This window comes from Fringilla coelebs (assembly GCF_963513975.1).
Source record: "Fringilla coelebs genome assembly, chromosome: 15".
Taxonomy (NCBI): Eukaryota; Metazoa; Chordata; class Aves; order Passeriformes; family Fringillidae; genus Fringilla; species Fringilla coelebs.
In genome coordinates this window covers 4448987-4472867 of record NC_140041.1, presented here as the reverse complement: position 1 = coordinate 4472867, position 23881 = coordinate 4448987, and the positions used below count along the sequence as shown (strand labels likewise).

Here is a 23881-nt window from a genome sequence, read left to right as displayed (position 1 = left end):
CTGCAGCACTGGGGCAAGATGCTCACTCCACCTGACAGGCTGCTAGCAGCTTGTTAGCAACCCCTGCCTGCATTTTCTATTCACAAGTAATAGATATGGTCTGTGAAACTGTCCTTGTGCTTGCCATTTCAGCGAGGGGAAGAGAACAGGTCTGGGGATAATGTGTTATTGAAATAATTAATTAGTTAGTTGGCATCTGAGCTCCTAACTCTGCTTTAAAGCATAAATAGAAATTCTAAGCTGAGGAAAATATTATGGAGTTTGCTAAAATATTTCATGTATTAAACATCAGCTATCATAGATGACTGTGGAACCAAAGGGGAGGAATTTCAAAACTTAGAATTATTCTATTTTAAACCTTAGAATTTAGCAGGCTACAAGGGTGGAGTAACCACATTAATACTTAGAATTTATAAAGTATTTTATTTTTTCCAAGATATACTCATTCCTGGTCAGTGGAGGTATATGGAGTTTTTAATTAAGTCACTCTTATTGCTATTTTAAAACAAGGGGGTTTAGCTGTGGGTATTTGGAGTGGTTAATCACACAGTGAACGCAGCAGAATCAGGATTAGAACAGGATTGTCTCGTTTCCTGTCCCTGTTTTAATCAACTTGGTATTCTTGCCTGTCTAGACCATTCTGTATTTAATTTTTAATCCCATTTCTATTGACAAAAGCTAGACTCCCATTTTGATAGGAAAGTAGAAGTGGCATAATTTTGATAGTAATAGTGTTTTATTGGCACTCTCTGTCAATTTCCCTCTGAACTCTGCTTATTTTCCAAGCCTCTTTTTTCTTAGGACATCTATTTCTGTTCCAGTTGCTCCAAATAGGATTGTTATCCTTGCACCTACTTACAGCCTGTGGCTTGAAATTAACCTTGCATTACTTGATGTTTCACTAAAGGCAGAATTTACTACCACACGTTTATGTGCAGTGGCTTTGGTTAGGGATGTCACATCAAGTAGAATAATTTTTTTTTTAAATATCCATGCCATGTCCTTCATATCCTCCCCTCCAAGTTGTGTCTTCCTCCTCGATTTTTCCCCTGCTTTTCCAACATCTGAGAGGTTTGTTTTGGCCTGATTTGGTCCTTTGCACTGCACTTCATTTCCTCCCAGACCACTTTCTTGAAGTCTCTAAATCTCTAAATTTTTGGTTTTTCCAGGTTTTTTTTCAATTGCATTTTATTTGATCATATCTCCTTTCCAGAGTGTTTGTAGGTCTTTTTTTGCTGTTCCACAAGATTTCCTTTCACTTCCCGAAAGGAAATTTCATTTCCTTTTGGGAAGGGAAAGGAAATCTTGGGATTTTAATGAGGTTCAATTGGGAATGCTTTGGCGCATGTTCCTGCAGCTGATGGCATGCCATGCCTTTTGATGGCTTTCACTTAGGAGACTTTTTTGTTTTGTTTTTTTGGAAGAAAAATACAAGTACAAAAATATATTACTTTTGTAGAACAGATTAAAAATTTAATCACTGCTTAAAAGGTAAAAATTACTAAGGTTTTCTTTAGAGGCAAAAAAAACCAAAACCAAAAACCAAACCAAAGAAACAAACAAACAAAAAAACCAACAAAAACGTAGACACTTGTGCTTGAGTTCCCAAACAGCCATGGTGAAACAATCCTGACGGATTTTGGTCTTCTTTGTGGCTCTCACTCAGGTCTTCACTGCTTAGGAAATCTGAACAGTGGACACTTCAGCACTATAAAATCCCTCCTTGGTACGGAAGCGAGGATGAGTGGAAAGTACAAGCTAGAGACAAGCAGAAGGTTACTGACAGCTGTGCTACAAGCCCCTAACCTGCCGTGCAGCTGGGACGGCCAAGCTGAGCCGGAATGAGGGGCAGGCTCGGCCGGGCAGGCAGGAGGTGCCGTCCGTCCCCTCAGGAGGGGAGCCGAGGGTCGGCGTGCGGAACCAGAGGTGTGGCAGCAAACAGCGGTTTGAGCGCTCACGAACAGAAAAGTTATGGAATTGGTAACCACTGAGTGCTGGTGCCTTTGCTGAAATGCATAAATAAAGTTCGGCCGGTCGGTGAGCCGGCCTTTCGCGTTACCACCCGGCTCCTCCTTCGGGCAAAGTGGATGAAGTAAAACACAGACATCGCTCTCCTCGGTGTGCGAATTGGCTCCCGTGATAGGGACAACGCTGTATTTAACACCAATGACCGGGACGGCCATGACCCTGGCGCAGCGCGGAGACAGGGACCCCGGGAGCCGCGGGGCCGAGCCCCCCTCACGGGGCCCCCTCACAGCCGCCCTGCGCGGGAGGCGGGGCGGGAGCGGGCGGGGCGGATCTCGCGAGACTTGGGCGGCGCCGCGGAGCCCGGTTTGAACAGCAGCAACGGCGGGTGCGGGGCGAGCGCGGTGAGTGAGCGTGGGGCGAGCGGGGTTGGCTCCCTGTGGGGCTGCAGCCGTGCCGGCCGCCGGTCCCTGCAGCGGGTGGGGCCGTTAGCTGCCCCACGGCCCGCTGGAGGAGCGAGGCGAGCCCGTTCGGGCCGTACCGGGTGTGGGGGTCAGAGCCGGTGTGCAGCGGGTCGGGCCCGGAAGGAGGGGACAGCGGGGACATGGCGCTGACGGCACACCGCGCTGTGCTCTGTGCTGGCCGAACGATGAGGCTGTAGTGTGATATTTGTTGTTCTCGGTAGCACCGGCCCTCCCAAGAGCCTGTTTGTGGACGGTGATCAGCTCCGGAAAGCTTTCAGCCTGTGTGCAGCGTGGTAGGTGCAGATACGGGCTCAGGGGAGCAACTGGCTGGGGTGGTCGTGGGAATGCTAACGGGGAAAACCAGCCTGGAGATTGTGCTCCTGATGAGAAAATGGACCCGTGCTTCTGGCAGGGTCTCAGAGCGCAGCCAGCCCCTACAGGGTCAGAGCGCAGCCAGCTGTTAGGTGTGGACCTGGGGAATAGGAGTTTAACCAGAGAACTGTGCTAGAGTGGGAGAAGAAAGCTGCCCTGCCAACAAGCTGCCTTTTATCTCCTACCCTGTTACTTTTATTAAGGAGACCTTGAATGGTTGAATAATCGAGGTGTGCTGTTCTCAATATACCATCTCTCATTAAATGTTTGAAGATATTCGGCCAGAAGTGAGTAACTCTTGTAACTCAGTAGAATAAATGAAGACTGATGTCTGTTATTTCCTCCCTCTTGCCTCCTCACCTTGCTCCCGATTCGATTGATCTTAAAACGTTATTTTCAGAGTAATTTAGTTAGCCTCATGTACAATATTAAATTGCTGGCAATTATTTCAGTGTACAGCTTCTTGGAAAAAACTACCTGGACTTGTTTGATTCATCCAGAATTGACAAGGAGAAATTGAGGTTGGCTGTGCTCCAAAAGGCATACTTGTTATTTTCCCTAATAGTCAGCAGGAATGTGTGACTAGGAAAGTTATTTCCCTTCATACTTCAACTGTAAAGTTAAGGAAAAAAAACACTTTTTTAAAATCTGTTGTCTAGTAAATAATTTATTAGGAGCTCAAAGTTCTTGTATGTTAAACTGGAAAAAAAGAAGAAGTGGGAGTGAGTGGGACAAAAATTCCCCCCCTAAAAACCCCCTAAAAATTACAGGTGTACCAGAAGAAGATGAGCCTGGCCAAATTGCAGAGCATCCATCCTTTGGCAGCATTGCCTGATCTGACTGTTTCTAAACTGTCTGACAGCTGCCTAACTGAGATTTGAGTAAGATTTGCATTTATGTGGGGGCTTAGCTTGTGATCTGCATGTTCATGAGGCAGCCAGCAGGGTTAAGCCTGTTCTGAAAAGGGACTGCTCTGAAGGGCCATGCTGGCAGCTCAGACTCATCCAGAATAGACAACTGTTGCTTTTTTTTCTTTTCTTTTTTAAAGGTAGAGTGGAAGAATAAGGCCAAGAGCTACTTCAATGGGCTTCTGGAGGTGAGTTAAACATGTTTTCCTTTTTAAGTTAGTAAGCTAGGAGCTGCCAAATGGCTGTGTTGCCTCTATGCTATTGTCTGATCAGAAAATAAAGTTATTTTTAAAGTTCTGCTTATGTAAGTGAACAATTATTCATTCATCCTCTTTACTAGTAGAAATACATGCCAGAAGTTGTTGCCTATGTTCTTGTATTGCTACACCTTGCCTTAAACACTTAATTATTAATTTCTGTGTGGTGTCACTGTATTAGTATAATACTGATGAATCTCAATTATTGGTATGCAAAATTCCTGTTTCACTAGCTTATTTTGGTATAAAGGTAAATCTAATATTTCAGGCATTGCAGTGGTTAGAGGTGAAAACTGAGGTTTCGAAGCCTGGCTGGATAAAGTCTCATTGTATGTGTTAAACCTGGATAGCAACAAGTGAGGAGAAAATGCGAAAATCAGAATGTGATCATTTCCATCTTGTGCCTTGGAAAGGAATTGGCACAGTATGGGCACAATTACTTCTGCATGTTAATTAAATTCTTTTCTATTAGGAGAAGCTGGGCTACTCCACTGGGAGTTATTCATGTTGAATAAAAGTTAGCAAACAAAAGAAGTGAAGGATGGTTATTACAACATTCATAAGAATGATGTTTGTGCCAGTAAGAAATGGCAACAAATAAATTGCTTCTGTGAGAGCAAAAAGCAAAAGTCAGAGGTCTTCAATACAAAATTATATGACTTATTCTGAAATTATGTAAAAGTTATGGGCCCTGGCTTTGAAAAATCAACTGCAAGATTTTTTTGTCTCCCTCTCTTATTTCCTCCTCTTGGCATATGTTGTTCAGAAGCCCAAGTTACTTAGCATTTTCTGGCTTAATAGGATCTTTTTGCAGGAGGCTGATTTAGCAGATTTGGGAGCAAGCAGTCATACAAGCTTATGGTGTTAATTTAACTCGATTTTTATTTTTTTAATATTTGGTGTGTTGGATTTACTTTGACTAACTTTTTTGCAAAATTCACCTTCTGTCTTTCCTTATACTCCCCAGTTAGAAAAGGGTGAATTTCCTGAAGTGTGACAAGGAGATGATTATTTACCAACGAATAAACTAAATTTTGCAAGACTCCATTAAGCACTTAAATAAATGCAAAGCCCTGTGTTCAACTCCATATATTTTAACAGGGCTTCTATTTTTGACTCTTCCCTTCCTTACCTTTTATCTGTTTCTCTATCCCACATAATGTTATTAGGAGTACAGTGTCCTGCTAAGGCAGCTGCCTACGCCAATCTTAAGTGTTATTTGTGTACACAAGAAATGCTGGACTTAGTGGGGCTTGGTCTATAATACAGAGAAAATTGTGTCAGCCAAGTGCATAGCAGGGTTTTTCTAAGGTTATTTAATTGTCTTGTACTTGGCAAGAGAGCTCTATCCTAAATTAACTCTGGTTGTGCTGTACAAAGAAAGCAGGCTGGGTGGACAGGAGTGCTCTTGCTGCATGTTAGACATAATGAAAATAAGGCAGTAACCAAGTTTATGAAGAAATAACTGTTATTTTACTGTTCACAGGTCTGCTTGTGGGCTCTTTTTTGTGTCTTGTATTGCAAAAATATATTGTTCTATCCTGGCTAAGAAAGGAAATCCAATAACTTCTTTCAGATAACTACTCTTATCTGTAAAATATATTTACTGCAATATATTTTTAAGTATTTTTTTTCTTTTCAGTGTTGAATAAAAAAAGAAAAATGGAGGCAGAGACCATTTTAAGTCTTAAACAGCAACTCAAGGAAGCAGAGAATGAGCGAAGAAAGGCAGCACAATATGGTTTGCATTTGCTGGAGTCCCAAAGTGAGGTTCAGAATCAGCTGGATCAAACACGCTGTGAATTGACTGAGAAAACTGAGGTGATGACTGCCTTTTCTTCTCAAAGTTCAAAACCAGAACTTTGTTTTATTTTAACTGTTTTCTGAAAGGCACAGGTGTTTTACATGCCTTCTAGCATCTAGATTAATTTTAATAAACCTCTGAGTAGTTATAGAGAGGGCTTTTTTCTCAGCTATAAGACATTGAGTATAATTGTATCTAACTGGGAGAGGGTTTCATAGCTAATTATGCATCAAGTGTTCAGTATCATGTAGGACTAATTGCCTTTAATGTAAAATGAGTGCTAAATGCTAAAGTAAATTTGCTTCAGAGCATGTTTTTCCTTCTGTTTAGCAATCCATTTATGTATGCTCTCCCAGTCAGCTTTATATCGATTAAAAGCTGTGCAAAGAATGCCAGCAGCAACACTGTCAAATTGATTTCTTCTCTAGTGAAGTTTTCAAATTTTCCAAATACCCAGAAGTTCTGAACTTTTTAGCACATTTGTTTGCAGCTCAGAAAAAGGAGTAGTGCTGAGTTATTGAGGTATTATCTAGCTGACCAGTTTTCTTTTTAGTAAGAAAATTTCAGTTGGGAAAATCTCTTCCACTTTTCATAAAGGCTTTAATGGTCATCTTTTGTGTTCAGCCAGCTCGTGTTTCAGATAAATTATTTATCTTCAATTAGTCTCTTTCTGGTTGTGCATCCATCCCTTCTCCTGGGATAGAGCTGAAAGGTTTGTTTTGTAGCAGCTGGAGGGTTGCAGCACCCTGCTGTTCCGAATGGACAGAATTTTTTATTCTGGCTCACCATTAGTGAGCTTTGTGTGAGAGGCAGCTGAAGGCACAGGTTCCAAGGAAGCCAGGGCAGGATCATCCTTTCCTGCTGACCAGCACAGAGGGCACTGAGCTCTCAAGCTGCTCCCCTGGGTTGTGATCCTGTGTGAGAGGCTGGAGCCACCTTCTGAGCCTGGCTGGTAACTTACCTCCAGGGGTGGAGAGTAGGAACTGTGGGCCTTCATACAGTAGAATAACATTTTGTGTGGCAGCTGTGCTTACCCAAGAGAGAATCTCTCTGGCTCTCCTCTGTGCACTCTGAGACGAGTAATTCAAGGCAGTTCCTGTGAACACAAGTGTGGGTTCTACCAGCAGGCACAAAAGCCTCTCAGAAAGCTCTGTGTGCTCTTCTGTACCAGTGTGCCGGCAGGTTCTTGCTGGAATTTTGTTGTTCTTGGCCCTGGCCAAGCAGTGCACTCCCAAACCTGACCTGTGGCCAGTCTTTATCTTTGTGTTAAAGCTCCTGCCCTGGCTATTTGAGAGCTAAGCCTGTCCTTGATAAGCTGTGTCTAGGCCACAGAAATCACTTTGATACCTGACAGCTTTCAGTTTTTTATTTAATTCTGTATTGTGTCTCAAGAGTTAGGTTATTTTGAAAAGGAAAAAAAAATCTGCATGTTTAGATTAATTTGGCTTCCTTGTTACCTTTTTTGCTTTCAAGATTCTCTTCTCCTTAATTGCTGGCTGAATGGAAGAGTAAAATGAAGCCACCCTTTGTAATTACCAAACATGCAATCAAGCGTAGATAGAAGCTGTTTAAAAAATTATTCTTCAGTCTGGAAGAGTTGATGGGATTTATTATGAAACAGACAAATTAGCTGTCTTAAAAAAACTATTGAACTCAGCTGTTCTGCTTGATGGACTGTAGTAATTTTTAACATAATTAGGTTCTGTAGTGGTAGAAGGGGCATAGAAACTCTGGCTAAATTTATGACACTTGCAGAAAAGGTACCCACACCTTTCATGTTGGGTGCAAAAAAATACAGAGTTTCCATGAAGAAGAGAATATTTCACAATCAAATTATAAACACAGCTTTTATAAATCATAACATTTTAGAGCAGTTTTTATTTTTTTTTTAACATGGATATTACAACTCTCTAATTGGCCCTCCCCACAAAAGACTAAATGAGCTACAAGCATCTTGGTTCTGAACATGTGCTTTTTCATGAATGCTTAGGGAACAGTGTACAATTACATCTAGATTTTTTAGTGTGTCATTTCTTTCAGAAATTTGAGCAAGAGAAATACACACTTCAGAGAGAAATTGAACTCAAGAATCGAATGTTGGAAAGCTTGAATTTTGAGTGTGAGTCCCTTAAGCAACAGCAAAATGTGCAACTGGATAAACAAAAAGAACAGCTTGACAGAGCCTATGGACAAGAAATCAGTGACCTTAAAAACAAGGTTTGGTAACTAATATATAGCTAAAAAGTTGTTAATACTATTTTAGATACTGTTTTCTTAACTTATAAGTGCACTCTTAACTACCAGAAGAAATAATAAATACTTACTATGTATAGTAGCTTGTTTGGTTGGTTTTTAAAAAACATCTGTGTAGTCACTTTTGAATTAGATTAAATTTCAATGCTTATTTTTAAAAGCTACTCTTGTTTCCAAGATTTTTCTGAAATTGGAACAGTCAGAAGTATTGTGCTTTTCAAGAATTTATCATGAAATGATACTATTTAGTTATTAACTGTTTTTAAGTTGGAGAACCTGAAAGCAGAACTGGATGAAACCCGACTCTCGGAGAAACAACTGAGACAAAAAGTGGAGCATCAGAAGGAAATAATTGCTGCCAAATCAGAAGAACTGCACATGATGTCTGAGCGTGTCCATGAGACCATGTCTTCAGAAATGCTCAACCTGCAGATAGAGCTCACTGAGCTCCAGAGTCAGAAGGTGTGTGAGTAGCACTGCATTTGCAGTGTAGCCTAGTTGAAGATGAAATTCTGCCCTTTTGCTCATCTCTTTTTTAGGTGTGCTGTCTACAGTGCCATGTTAGGATTGACTTTTATTCAGACAATGTGCACAGCAAAAAATGACAGCCTTAATAGCTGGGCTTTAATACCCTCTCCTCTTCAAGATATTTTGTATTAAAACTAATTAAAAACTAATTACTACTAACAAAGGCTTTGGTTTACTTAGGCCTGCTTGTCTTCCAGTTTTAAATATTTTTCATTTCATGCTTGTTTTTGTTTGCTTAGGCCAGTGATGAAGAAAAGCTGAATGAGCTGCAGTGCTGTAAGGAGCAGTTAGAGCTTGTGAACAGTAACTTACGGAACCAGCTGGAGCGGCTGCAGGGCGAGAAAGAAGAGAGGGAAAAAGAAGTTGTCTTTTACTGCAATGCATTAGAGGTATTCTCTTAATTTTTATTCACAGTGGTAGGTAATCCCTAAATTGCACAAGCTGTGTTGCCAGGTTTTTGGTGAAGGGGGAGTTTTGAGGGGTTCTGAGAGAGAGGGGGAAGAGAAGGATAATGGTTGGTCATGTCTGGTGCTGCCTGGTGGTAAAAGCTCTCTGTTGGCGTTGTTTTGTGGCAGCTGTGAAAGGAGAGCCTTTGCATGACACTCTTCTGCTTCTTTGGGACCTTCTCACAGGTCACTGGCAGAATTCTCCTTTTTATTTCAAGTTCCTGCTGAATGTTTTGGAGAATCTTGTACTGGGAAGAGCATTTGTCACTGATGAACACAGCTGGGAGAGTGATCTAAATATCATTAATCCAGTTGACAAGCATCAAAGCTTACCCTTAAAGCTTTTAGTTGTGCTCTTGTCCTGAGGAACAAGTGGAATATTAAGTGTTCTAGTGAAATGAAATTAATTTGTCTCTTAGTTACTAGAACTAAGAACTGTATGTACAGTTAAGGACTTCAGTACAATATAATCTCTGCTAAAGTATAGGAAATTAAAAAGAGTTACAGCTATCTGATTAAATTTGTGTATGCAGTACATCAGATGCTTAAATGACCAATATCCTCTTTGCTTTAATCTAGAAAGCTCATGAGGCTAATCAGGAGCTTCAGGTTCAGCTGGATCATGCAGTGCAGCAGTCTTTGGACCCTACAAGTAAAGGCAATTCTCTCTTTGCTGAGGTACAACTATGCAACAGATGCCTGAGAAGTATTTTCAGGTTTTTTTCTTATGTTGTATTGCAAATATGGTAGTATCTGCACATGATCTGGCCAGCATGTGTCTCTATTCCTCAAATATTGGTTGATCTGATGTGTGGAAAACCATTTCATGCTCTCTCTGAAGATAAGAGTTAGTAAATTTAATGGAATCACTTCAAGTTATCTGACTATCAAGTCAAAAGTTGTGACTGAGGGTTCATGGTGGTTCTGTCTGCAGCTCCTGATTTTGTGTTCAGCTGATAAATCCATCTTTAATGTAGAAGACAGTATGTGAAATATTAACAGTTGCTGCTAAAAGCTGCCTTACACACTTCCTGAAAGTGTGGATGTTTGAGGTTTTGGGAGGGTTTTGGAATTAGTTTTTGAGTAAGAGTTAAATGCATAGGGAGTATTGTTTCATGGCAGCATCCAGGAGATGGGAAACAGTTCAGATTATTTTAAACTGTTTCTTCTGTTGCCAGTGGATAAAACTATTCTACAGCAACACTGAAGCATATGAAATGTTACTTTTTTTTATATCAAAAGAACAAAAGAAAAATCTGTTGAATTTCACTGATTGGGCTACAGTGGCACTGTATATTTATTTCTATCACAAGGCAAAGACAGCAGCCTGTATTTACAATTACTGTTGCTGGGAAAGCAGTGTCTGCAGACTGAACACCAATTGCTAGGCAGCATGTCCTGATCAAACTCATCATCCAAGTGACAGCAAGTGTTGTGATTTCCCAGTAATAATTGTTCACAATGTTCTGTAGGTGGAGGACCGTAGGGCAGAAATGGAACGACAGCTGATCAGTGTGAAAGTAAAATATCAGTCCCTACAAAAACAGCATGCATTCAGTAGAGAACAATTGCAAAGAATGAAGGTAGGATGATTCCTGTAATACTCCAGGGTGTCCTTGGGTCTGATAAGGCACTGCTTTAATGCACAGGCCAGGGGATTTGTTATCTCTAAAATGTGGTGCAGTCTGAGGGGAGGGAAATGGGGGAAAAAAACCAAGTGAGATGATGTTGTGCTGTTTGACTCCTATGATCCAACAGCATCCACCTTCCAGTGAAGGCACCATGTTTGCTCACTTTGGCAGTAGTTGTTTAAGGGATAAAAGTAAAGCACAACTCCTGTCAGTCAAACTAGCATTCAGTTTTTCTTGGTAATTCTTTTTTCTTTTCTTGTCCAATCCTTGTACTACATGAATCAAGTATTTGTACATTACCTGTGGTTGTTAGGCATGAGCATAAAGAAAAAGAGAGGCTTTTACCACCATCACACTGTAGGGGTTTGGGTTTTTCTACCTCTGTGTTGCTTTCTTGTCTTTGTCCATATTTTTTCTTCTTGCTTTTCTCTATTTTTGGTGTAATAAGTCATAATTTTCATACCCCTTTAACTTAAATAGGATGGGAGCCTGTTGGTTAATATTGTAGAGAACTAGTTAGAAGAAGCTGATTTACAAGGTAATGTCAGGGGGATGCTGCAGAGCTGCCAGCTGTTTTCATGTTGGTCTCAAGATTTTTCCAGTGCTAAAGTGGATCCTTTCATTTTGATCAACTGCTTGGTCATGCAGTTTGAGGAGAGTGCTTAAACATCAAGGGTGATTCTGATGAGTTGCACTGAAGGTTTGTATTAGCTAGACTTTGTGAAATAGTTTAAACAATGGTCTTAAAGGAGAGGAAAAACCCTACTGTTGCTGCAAGGATTTGAATGAGGACAATCATTGGATAGGATCAGTTCCTTTGGAAATTTTCTCTTTTGATATGGGATAAGTCAGTCATACTGATTGAATGGTGTAGGAAACACACCTAACACTAAAAGTACCAAAAATGGAGGCAAATTGGTATCCCTGTACTAGTACTTAATGCTTCTACTTGGAATTCTTTCTAAATTTTTTCTGATATTACTGGAGATGAGCAGTTTGTTAGGATAGCTTATGCTGCTGTCTTAAATCCCTGTTAGCATCCCCTCTGTGTTGTGCTGCACTGAGATGCTGCCAGTTAAAGCTCATTCTGAGTTTAGCTGATCTCTCCACTCAAAGCTGCTTACCCCTCAGGAGAGGTAACTGCTGTTGCATCTTTAGTTGAAGAATCTCACTTTGTGTTAATTAGTGGTAAATCCTGAGGATCTGACTCCTGAACAGAATGTACACAGCACTCCTGGGAAAGCTTTCCCACCTCTAGTGTATTTTTCCTAGTCCAGAGCATCCTTTCCAGTTTCTTTAAGTTCCTTGTTATGTAGATCAGCTGCAATTTGCAATTCTGACAGTTAGCAGGAGGGCTTTTAAGGGAAAAGGGAAAAAGGTTGGGTGTCTGTGCTTGGGAGCTGTGAGGATAGTTTCAGTCAGCCAGTGAGGTTAAGTTTACAATTTTGCCTCCCTTACATCCTGTAGAAGCTCTGAGGAGATGATTGAATCTTTCATTAGCTCTAATTTGTGCACAGAATCATCAATACCCTTTACCTGACATAAGAGATTCTATAGGGTAAATGCTCTTCTTGCTTTCCCTCTGTAATCTCATTTTTTCACTTGTTCCTTTCCCTGTGATTTCTCCCTGTGTTACCTTATCCATACTGATTAAACTGACAAAAATGCCTCAGATTTCACTAACACCTTGTGATGTCTTTCATTTATTCTGTTTCTTGTTTAAATATCTGAAGTATTAAATGTAAATGTATTTAAATGTCCAATGTATGAAGGCCCTTGTACATCAATATTATTAACACCAACAGAAATATTGCTGTAAATGTAAGATTTTTATAACTTTATAATGGCAGAGGGTGTTCTTTTGCCTCAAAGGAGGTATTCCATTAGAGGAGCAGAAAAAGCTGAAATTCTTGGGTTAATATTGTGGAAAGCAAACATGGTGGTGTTATACCTGAAAAGCAGAACTGAAAAAAATGGGAGGTTAAGCTTGTGAGTTTTTCTAAGTGAGTACTCAAGGTGCATTTCAGCTCTGACAAATCAGCCTGGACTGAGCCTGGCTTCTGGCTGGCTTGGTGCTGCTGGTGTGGGTGTGGGATGCTTTGTGTGTCCTTGGCAGAGTGTTTGTGTGCTCCTCAGCCAGTGCAGAGGTGAGTGGGACACCTCAGGGCTGCACTGCTCACTGAGATCTCAGCTGTGCTCTGCCTTGGGGTGTTTGTGCTGATAATTGTTGGGATTGTGTCATGGAGACTGAGCTCAAAGCACCCAGTGCTCTTCTGTATTCAGGTTTAGAATTACAAGGCTAGAGTACCTAAACAGTTTTGTGTAAAAGGCTGGGATTTTCAGTCACTAATCCCAGTACTTGCTGTAAATAGTTTTTTCCTTTTTTTCAGCTGCAGATGGCTACACTGCTGCAGCTGAAAGGCTCCCAGGCAGAATTTGATCAGCTGGAACGTTTGCAGTCCATGTTAGAGCAAAAGAATGGTGAAATAGAAGATCTTCTTATGAAAGTGAGGCAGCTAGAAAAATTTAAGGTATGTACTTTTTAATTAAGTAGAAAATTGTAATTGGAAGTTAAAACATGAAAACAAGAAGAATTATGAGAACTATCTGAAGTCCATGCTTATGTTTAATAAGGGATCAAAAGCTGACTCATATCTTTATTTGACCTGAATTGTATTTTGCAGCTGGAGAATATTAGACTCCTCAAGTGCAGAGAAGCAGAAAATTATACCCTATGCAACACCTGGGTTGAAGAAACAATTTTTTGTCCTGTGTGAAGCACCTTCATATCATTTATAGTTACTTCTAGCATTTAAATTCAGTTACTTGGTCAAAGCTCACTGAGCTGTGCCATCCAATTTTTCTCTGGGAAGGTGCAGTCATTTGGCACTTCTACTGTGTGTGCTTAGGCTTTAGCCTTTAGTGCCTCAGCTCTATTGAATTTCCTGGATATTTATTTTCTTCATGTGTCTCAACTTTGCAGCTGAAGCATGCTCTTTTCTGGCAAAACTGATGTGCTTAATTATCCTTGTAAAGTATTTTTTTCTGGCCTCTTATGTGACTTGAAAACATCTTGTCAGTATTTTGAAAAGTGAGAAAGACACAAGGATTTCTATATACACCAGTGTAATACTACTGATGTTTGTGTGTTTCCAGAGTTGAAAACTGGAGCCTTTTTTAATTCTTGCATGTTTCTGGACTTGTTTGGCCCTTTCTTATCAGAGCTTTGGAATGCAAACTGAGATGTATTTGTGCAGTAGGACTGTGCTTTCTAGGGTAGCCTCCTGCCTTCTGTATTTAACTCAATAACCTGGTGTGAAGCCAGGCTTAACCCATTTTAGCAATAATTGAGGAAGCCTAATTGGTTTTTCATATTTAAGCTTGATCTGTGCTTATTTCTGTCTCTAGGCCATAAATAAGCAGTGTTGGGAAATTGAATGATTCCAATAACCACCAAAAGTATCTGTAGGCAGTGACTGACAGAGGCCTGGGAGATCTCTGGGACTGGATTAAATTTGAGTGCTGCTTGTTCAGAAAAAAATCACCAAACAAAACCCCCAGTGTCACATGTTATAACATCTTTACTATGAACCAACTTCCTCATCTGAAATATGTAATAGATTTTGAGATTTTAATTGTTGATGAGCATGGCTGGTATTCCTCTGGGGTCCAGCTGCTGAAACCTAGAAATAAATGCTGAGAAAAATTCCCTGGGGTTAACTAAATACCCTGTATTTTCGAGTAAAAAGCAAGAAAGCTGTTCTGCAGTGCTGCTTGCAAACCTTCTGGAGTTGAGATAACTCACTTTTTTTTCCTTTTTTCAGTGAATGAGAGAGAGCTGTCAGTTTTAGTGCTATTTGACATTTGTAACAAATGAGAAAGTACTCAGAGCAGCTGAGTTTTATCATCTGTGTTTAAATCCCTCTATGATGAGGCTTCACCATCAAAATGCATAGAAAATGTCTCCTAAGAACTAAGCTAATGTGCTTCTGAAAGGTCACTGCTTGACAAGCTGACACTTGTTCTTTATCAGAGTTTGTATGAGAACATGGAGGAGTCCAGACCCGCTAATGGAGCGAAAGGAAGCGATTCTGAAAATGGTTACTATGCAGATTTACTGCAAATTAAACTTGACAACTCCAAGTAAGTGATTCCAGCCTGAGGTTGTGGCAGGGTTATCTTCTAGGTGCTTGTATTTATCCTCCCTTTTTTGTTACTGTTGGATTTTATTGCACATACCCATGTGCAGATGGGTTTTGGTCCTGTTGCATTTTCTAATGCTGTGGAACCAACCTGACTTTATTATAGGACTGAGAGCTGTTGTTTGTAGTTTCATTTATGTTTTAAAAGATAACAGCAGAAATACTGTTTATGATTATTGCTTTCTTCCAGAAATGTCATTAATACTCCTAGATACAGGGCAGTTGAGACCTTGAATAAATCAAAAGTTAATCTGTAAGGAAACTGTATGGAAAGTCTTACTCTTTAGCCTATGTATGTTTATTTCATTTATAAAAAGTGAGATAATAACACTCAGAATGTTTTATAGAACCAAAAAAGCTTGATTTTTCCTATTAATGTATAAATACCAATTTAAAGTGAAGTTCAGTGCTTAGTTGTTGCTTTACTAAAAGAAAAAAACCCAAACTAATCCAAGTGTGACTGATTTTTATAATTTTCCTCCCATCCCAGCAAGGAAACTGAAGCACTGAAAAATGAGCTTTCCCTGCAGAGAATGAAAGCTCTGTATGAGAGCCAAAGGGTCCTGGAATTTGAAAGGAAGCTCTTCACAAATGAGAGGCATTTGCAAGCTTGTCAGAGTGAGAATATGAACCTGCGGGTTATGCTGGATGAGCTGAAAATGAAATATGAACCTGAAGGTAAAAACTTCTTTTCTATCAGGGAAAATATAAATTTCTGATTTTCTCAGCCTTTAGAAATGGAATGACATTAAACAGGAAGACATTGTTTTAGTTCTAGAATTTAATGCTTGAATAGCTGACTTTCTGAAATAACCTGATCCAAAATCTGCTGAGCTGAAGTAAAGCCCTGCCTTGCTCAAGACCTCAGTTGAATATGTGAACACTGACTGGAGGAGACTAAAGAAAGCTCTACAAAGCCCCTGAACTGCCATTTTTAACTGTAAAACTGCACAGGTAGATAACCAGACTCGAGTGGGTGGGATCAAATCTCAGGTGTTTCCCATAATAGCAGCTGTGTCTTTGTGGTGAGAAGCCTTGGTTCTCTGGGTGTAGGCAGCTGATGTGAGCTTAGGAATAAGGTGCAAAGTATTTGCAGGAAAACAGTTTAGCTTTAGCAGCTCAAGGTTCTATGGGTTAAATTTTGGCTAGAGAGACCGACTTGACAAACAGCTGATACCTGAGTATGGGCAAAGCAAGGGAGCTGTGGAGGAAGAGGATTCTATTTAAACTGAGAGCAAGTTTATATGAGATGTTAGGATGAAACTTCCCTGTGAGGGTGGGCATGCCCTGGCACAGGTGCCCAGAGATGCTGAGGCTGCCCCTGGATCCCTGGCAGTGTCCCAGGCCAGGCTGGATGGGGCTGGGAGCAGCCTGGGATGGTGGAAGGTGTCCCTGCCATGGCAGGGGTGGAATGAAATGAGCTTTAAGGTCCCTTCCAACTTTAACCATTCTGGAATTCCATGAATGGAGAACCAGATAGGAAAGCTGGTTTTGTCCACACCCAAAGGATTTACCTTTAATATGTTATTTGTGGAAGCTTACCTCAGCAACCTGCAGTTCAGAGCATTTAATTTAAAGCCTTGGTGAAAAGACAGAGTGGATGAGGACAAAGATGTTGTCTCTTTTTCAAGCTAACTTCTGCTGGAATGATCCAATTATATGAAGAAACATTCTTTAAGGGATATAAATTTTCTATTAAGAATTATTCCAAGCTATTTAGTTGTGAGAGATATTCTTACTTTTATTACAAATGTGTTGGGGGACAAGTCATCTCCAGCTTCTCTTTTGTACAAAAAGTATATTCCATTTTTTCTTTTAGAATTACTTAAAGGTTCTAAAATTAGAAAGAAGAGGGAGAGAATTCCCGTGAATGCAACTTGTGAATACTTTGACAGCAAAAATACTCCAGTGAAAGAAACTGCTCTCACTCAATTGCCAAGTAAGGAAGGGAAAAAGATGACTACCAAGACCCTGGAGCAAAGTGATGCTTCTCCAAAAAAACAGCCTGTCCACGCATCCCCACTGCATACAGCTCTCCAGGCAATACGAAACATGGTTGAACCTGAAAGAGAAAGAAAAAGAGTTAAAATTCAAGATGAGAATCACGTTGCCTTTACTTCGAGTAGCAGAAGTGGAAACAATTCCTCGGCTCCAGCTGTCCCCAGGTCAGTGTCAGCTTCTGTCTCTGCTCAAGGCACTCAGCACAGACCTGCATCTCTTTTCTTTCGCTGCATGAACTGTGCTCTCCACTGCTTTATCTATTTCCTCAGTGTTGCATGCAGTGTCATTCCTCAGCTCCGGCTGCCCACGCTCAGCCTCTCACTCCCTTTTAGAAGGACTAAAACACTGGCTAATAAAAAAGACTCTTGAAACACTCTCTGAAATAACTTTCCCATTGAAGACATTTAAGGTGTGCAGGTAGCCTGACAGCTCACTTGGTTTGCTCCAGCATCAGAAACTTGGTGTTCTTGGTGCCCTCAAAACTGCCACACAACTGTATTACAGCTTGAGGTAATAAAGGCAGCTCGAGTCGTGCTCCAGTTTCATACCTATTTTCAGCCCCCAGCAACTTCCAGATTTAGCTAAAAGCCTAAAAATTATTTAAGTAATTCTTCACCTTAATTGTGTTAACTCTCATTGTACATGATAATAGAGAATTAATTAGCTGTCTGTGTTGTCAGACAAATGAAATGCATGGTCTGGATGCATAATAGCTGGAAACACAACTGCCAAAATGAGATGAAATTTTTCCCCTGAACTGAGAATTGAAGTTACTTTTTGCTAGATGGTAAAGTAACTGAGAACAGTTATTATCTCCAGCTTTTTTATCTTGGTGAAAACAATGCTTTTGATTTTCTACTTTGATTGACTTTGATTTTCTACTTTTTCAACTAATGCTTTTTGTATTCTCTTCATACTCTTTGTAAACACATACTCGAGTGTTTGGGGGCAGAAAAAAGTCTAAGCTAGTCCAGAGGTTTTGGGCTTGCAACTTGTTAATATCTGCTGGAAGAAACAGCCAATGTTAATGGGATTCAGGGTAATTGGATTGATGCTTTGGCTCTTGGATCAATTCCTCAAGGTTGCATGGATGTAATGAACAGATTTAAAGTAGCCAAACACTGCAGTCTTCTTAAACTGTGGAGAGAATATGGCAGAAACAGCAGTTTTAGCAGCTGTGTTAAAATGTGGGTTTGTTAGTGAGGAGGGAGAATCAGGAAGGTCAGATGTGGATGAAAGTGGAGAGGGAAGATTGGGATAATTCTGTGATGGTGTTGGGTTTTGATAATGTCCTCTACACATAAAGGAACAGGCAGAGTGTAAGCTGGTATGAAAAGTTTAACTTACTTCATATTGCTTTGGAAAAAGAATATACAATGTCTGCTTACAGGAAACTGTTGGAAATAGTTAATGGGAACTGAAGGGGGAAACCTACTGGAGAGGGGGTGAGAAGTGGAAATTATTTATGGAGTTGATGCTGGAAAGCAGAGAGAGTAGAAAAAGTGGAAGAGGAAGGTGAAACCGTAGTTCAGGGGGAGGTTTCTAATCTTGTATCCATTGCTGTTGGTTCAAATAAGGAACAAAAGATGAAAAATATTATAAAAATAAAAACCACAGACACAATTAAGCTGCCACAAAACTTCGTATAAGCTGTTAAGCTTTTTTTGGTGATAGTATGAGCCTGTAAAAGGCAAATCCAGGCAGAAAGTTCTGTTTGCTTCTGATTGTGTTAATGAACTACTAAAACCCTAGGTCATGATATGAAGCTAACATTAAGGATTTATTTACCCCTGATCTGCTATGATGTGCTGTAAAATAGAGAGTCATGTTGAAGTCTGAATACTTGAGATTTCTAAATCTGAATACTAGATTTCTAAACACTGAAAGAATCTCTGGACTGTGATGGATGTGGTTGAACCTTGGGCGTAGAAGATATTGGCAAATTGATCAGGAGTGGGGACCTGAAAAGGGAGAGTTTGTGGGAGGAAAAAATAAGGGTGGATAATTGTCAGTGTTTGACCTTGTGTTAACTAAAATGTGATGCTGCAAGCTGAAAAGGCTGTTGTGGTCTCTGGGGGTTGATTTTGTGCCTGGAATAGTTTTTGTGCAGTAATTAGTGGAGCTCTGACATTGGCCCATGAATTGTGGGAGTACAGAGCTGCTTTAGCTGTGAAAGGGCTGCAAGCCTAATTTCTAGATAGTGGGGTTGAATTTGTTGTCTCAGCCCGGGAAACAATGAGGAAGTGGTCAGAAGTGATCTGGGTGTGCTTGTGGAGGTGTGAAATTCCCTTGTGTGAAGAGACTTCCTTGCTGAGGAGGTTTAAGCAGGTACAGCTGGATAATCTCAGCCAGCACCTGTGTGTGCGGGGCACCTCTGTCCTTCCAGAAGGCTCCAGCACTGGAGTAGCTCATTAGGTGATGACACTGATCAGGTTATGATATGAGTGTTGAGACTCAAATTTCAATATTCAGGTGGTGATTATTACTTCTCAGTGCATACTGGAATTCTAGCAATGCAAAGGTTATGTGCAGTGATATCTTTTGTTTGGCCAACTAACTGGTCAATAGAAAGATTTCTCTATTGAAATGCTTTTCTTCCCTTCTTAAACTGAAATAGCAGATTCTAGCCCTTCCTGCTCATTTTATATTGTATTGAGATTTGAGGTTGTTTGCCTAAGTTTGATCTAAAGAAGAGCTTGCATGTTTAAGAGCTTATTTGCTCCCTTAAATTATTTAGTTGGATTACATACACCAAATCTACTTCACTTGGGCTTTGTCCAATTGCTGTGGCCATTTGGCTCAGCAGGAGATCTGGATACACTAATAATACTCTTTGGGGTTTTAGGCACAGCCCTCAGCCTTGGGAAGGAAAGCTCCACCTGATGAAACAAGTTCATCTTCCTTAAACAGGTAGAAGGAGCCCCAGTTATGTCTCAGTTTTGGAGTTTGTGGAAAGCTTGAATCAGGTCATAATTTCACCAGCATTTGCTTGAAGTGTTTGACCATTGTCTGTTCTTTCTGATGTTTTCCCTGTGCTCACAGCTGATGAACCAGGGCAGTGCTCTAAGAGGTGCTCTGTGAGGGCTGTGGGTGAACCTCAGCTGCTCCTCCCTCTCTTCCATAGGACAAATGAGAGCATTGGAGGGAAAAAGTTTGTGGGTAAAGGTGAGAGAGGTAATGGGTAAACCTGGGGAAGATTAACTCCCTGCTAGTTAAAGACAGTGGGGCAGTGAGAAAGAAAGAGAACTGCCCCAGCCCTTCTTCTCAGGCTCGGCTTCACTCCTTCAGTCCTGGCTTCCGTCTCCTCCCCAAGAGTCAGAGGATGAATGTGGTTGCCAGACTTGTTACATTGCAGACTAAGAGAATTATATAATACCATAAAAGGGCAAGATTGTGTCTAAATCCACTGGTGCTGCTTCGGGACATAAGTGAATGTGGTTTTTATTTGTTCTTCTGGTTTGAGTTCTTTCTGTTTGTTTATAGGGACTCTGTTGGCAGTTTTGGCCACTAGAGTAGTGGTTTTGGTGGTCTTGGCCATGGGTTGTTTAAGGCAGAAGAGTGTGAGGGACTAATGAAGGGACTCTACCATAGGAGCAGGTTCATGGACAGAAACTCTCCATCCCCACCTGCAGCTGCTGGGGGAGTGCAAACCACATGATGGCTACTGAGAACACATTTATTTCTTCCCTGAATAATTCCTTGTAGCTGTAACCACATGAGGATTTGTCCAGCTCAAAGTGAAGGTGACCATGGACAGGAGGTGCTCAGCCCTGAGTTACAGGTGTGGCCTTAATGCAAAGCACATGGTGGAGCAAACCCTGATCTAGAGGAGGTGCACAGCAGAGCCTGGTTTTCTTCAGCCTGTTGAGACAGTGCCTATTATAGGGAATAACATGCACATGGCCTGCAATGCATCACACTTTGACAGCAGTCTGAATCTGTAACTGAATTTCCCCAAATTTTTTGTTACAGCTCCTTTCATAGTCCTCATGTTCAGCTGCACCTTTCTGTGTTGCAAATAAGTCTCTAACAACTGAGTAGCAGCTCTTTGTTTTGGATGAAACATCACTGAAAGCAGCTGTCCATGCTCACTGAGGGCTCCTGAGATCACTAAAAATCCAGAAGGTCACCAGAGAATTGTTTAATGTATGTGCTGATAAACAAGTGTAGAGTTTGTATTGCTATATAAAGTGATGTTTAATTTGGAACTTCATTCTCCATAATTTCTGTCTTTGTGAAAATAATCATGTGTAACAGTCAATGGGCTGTGGGTAATTTGGTTGGGTAAAATACCACTATTCATCAATTGTTCTAATGGCATGTTTGCATGTGCATTAAATTAAAAACAAGATTTAGGCATCTGAGCACAATCTGATGTTTTGATTTCAAAATTATCTTTTTAACAGCAATGAGACAGTTTTATCCCCATTTACATTCATAGCAGAATTAAAACCTGTCAGTGGAAAAATGATACCATTTAGAGCCTGAAAATAAATCTTCCCCCAGCTGAAGATATTCAAGCACTAAGCTGAAGGCCATAGTAGTGTAGGATGAGGTTGGAAGGAACATATTATTTTAAGGGTAGGTTTTTGGTGGTGTAGAAGCAAGAAGCTTGATTTCATCCTGTTTGTATGATGTTGCTCAGACTTTTCACCTGGAGTTGTGCTTTTGGGGGCTGGATCTCCTTTCTGTGCATGACACAGTCACTGGTGTTTCTGAAGGCTGACCTCAGCCACTTCACAGATTCAATAACCTTTCTTACCAAACATTTCAGCAGCTGAGGTGTGGGGGGGAAGCCTTAGGTGATGAAATATGATTAGGACTGATATAAAAATGCTTTGGTTTAGTCTCATTTTCCTCTTAAACCATGCTTGTTCTGTCTCTGTACATGGATGGTCTTGTTTGCCAGCTGGCTTGTTGATTTTGCCTAAAATTCTTATTTTACTCCTGGTTTATATTAACTAAATATGTATTTAGAATGGTTGCTTTGCCTATAGGTTAACAGCTGAATCCAGATTTGAAACTACAGAAGATAAGAGAGAAACTAAAATCTCAACAGAGAAGAGAACACAGAAGAAAAAACATTCCACATTGTATGTGTCTTCTAAGGCAAGTTCTGAAACTCAGTGTGCTCAGCAGTGAGTCACTTCTCAGGGCACCTGGACACCCTGGGGCCCTGCTGCAGCAGGAGAGCTCAGTGAACTCTCATCAGTGCACATCAGTGAATATTGATCTGCCTGCTGTTGGGAAGGTGGGATTGCCTGGCAGAGCTGCACTTTTGATGCTTTCCCTGAGGGCACCTCTTGTATTCCCTGCACTCGACCTGAGGTGTGGCCTGTTCTCCAAGCCTGGCAGTCTGCAAACACATTCATTGCTCTTTGAAGCACAGGGCTGTTGTGGAGGAGAAGTTCTGGCTAACAGAGGTTTTATTATATGGTAAGACAGACTAGACAGGATTGATGAAGAACTCAGGTGATGTGCTCCTAAATTTCTTCCACTTTCCAGATTCAGAATTCTTAATATTTTCCCTCCTAATGTATTACTTTTCAGCTTTAAGGCTGACCTATTTGCAAAAGTGCATGTGAGTCATTCCATGTGTTTTGTTGGTCAGTGTTTGAAATTCCATGGGTTCTTGTATTTGTACTATTAATTCAAATAAAGGTTTATTTCTTTCTTTATAAAATGTAGCCTGCATTGTATTTGAGAAGAAACATGTATCCATTTTTTAAATGAAGGTGATGTCTTTTGTAGAACTTTTTGTTAAAAGAAAAAAAAGTACCTTTCAATAAATGATGGTAAAGTGTAATGCAGGTGCTGTGTGTCGTGTTTTTAGGAGACAATTCTGTAACTTCCTGAAGTTCATGAACAAAAATCCTGAGGAGACCTTTTAAGCTAGGTATTTGTGTGGAAGTTGGATTACTCCAGCTGAGCCATGATCCTACAGTTTGAGCTCCCTCTGGTGAATGGGTTAGCCACTATCTAAGTAAAGACTCAGTAATTAAGGTGAAAGTTCTTTAAGACTTTTTTAAAAATCCATCATGGAAGAGAAGACATTGGGGAGCAATCTTGCAACCTCCTGGTTTGCAGTTCTGCCAGGTCTAAAGTGATGCCTGGGGTTTTAACTCTGGTTGTACATGGGGTGGCTTTAGCTCGTCAGTCACCTCAGCAAAAACTGAGTTCTGATCACAGCAGAAGTGACTGAAAAGGTGGGAATGTCTCCTTGAATGACCCCATCTCCTCCCTTTCCAGGCAGCTCCAGTTCCATCTCATTATCAGAGCATTTCTGCACAGCTCTGTTTGGGCACTGCCCAGTGGCTGCTGCCTCTGTTGAACAAGATAATCAGAAATCTGTGTGTCATAGAATCAGATTGAAAAACTCAGCTACATAGCAGGTGTCTTACATCAGTGAAGTGACACAATCTGTTGTTAATGAAGCTACATAAACAGAATATCTTCTTTTTGACTTTTACTGAAGTGTTACTACTGACAGCAAATGTGTAGCCATGAAATAGTTCTTGCTCTTCTTGACTTTGATATGTGCGCTTAAATGATGCCACGTTGAAGAAATCCTGGCTTTTATGCTACAAAATGTTAGAAAAATCCTTTTTTATGCAAATGATGAAAGTTACATTTATTTACTGTCACTACTGTGAGACACAAATAGCCAAAAACAACTGAGGTACATGATTGTTCTACTTAGAGGAAAACCTGTGGTAAGTTGACATTGGCTAATGTGTTTAAACTGCAGTACTGAGCTGTAGATTGGCTAATAAGACAGTTAATTATGTGTTATGTTAATTGTGTGCTGATTTATGTTATAGTTAACTTTACTTTGAGCTACTTGGCATTTGGCATTTCTAAATTTTTTTCTAGGTTGAAATAACTAATTTATGTAACAAACAAAACTGGGATGTCATTTCAACAAACAAATGAAAGTGATTAGGATTATCTAATTAACCTCAGGGTCTGCTTTACAGTCTGTGCTGCTGGAGCCCATTGGAGTGTGCAGCCCTTACCATCTTGTGCAGTGGATTTGTGTTTGCACATCCT

At 40.5% G+C, this 23881-nt stretch overlaps 1 protein-coding gene across 4 annotated transcripts; it reads left to right on the top strand.

The window, feature by feature from the left end:
* Window positions 1-2337: 2337 nt before the first annotated feature.
* Window positions 2338-22509, top strand: SPDL1 (spindle apparatus coiled-coil protein 1; the record flags this gene model as incomplete). 4 transcript variants are annotated; one of them, XM_084215948.1, is made up of 15 exons in its annotated part: window positions 2339-2369; window positions 2651-2722; window positions 3005-3088; window positions 3850-3897; window positions 5609-5787; window positions 7811-7987; window positions 8291-8485; window positions 8791-8940; window positions 9577-9675; window positions 10470-10580; window positions 13019-13159; window positions 14662-14771; window positions 15321-15508; window positions 16650-16995; window positions 21829-22509. In XM_084215948.1, exons 5-15 carry the CDS (start codon window positions 5629-5631, stop codon window positions 21971-21973), a joined length of 1821 nt encoding a protein of 606 aa, XP_084072074.1. In that variant the 5' UTR covers window positions 2339-2369; window positions 2651-2722; window positions 3005-3088; window positions 3850-3897; window positions 5609-5628. The 4 variants fall into 4 exon arrangements, with proteins under 4 accessions (XP_084072072.1, XP_084072074.1, XP_084072071.1 ...); XM_084215945.1 differs by lacking the exon at window positions 21829-22509 and having other exon boundaries at window positions 16650-17200; XM_084215946.1 differs by lacking the exons at window positions 3005-3088; window positions 21829-22509 and having other exon boundaries at window positions 2338-2369; window positions 2651-2726; window positions 3854-3897; window positions 16650-17200.
* Window positions 22510-23881: the final 1372 nt, after the last annotated feature.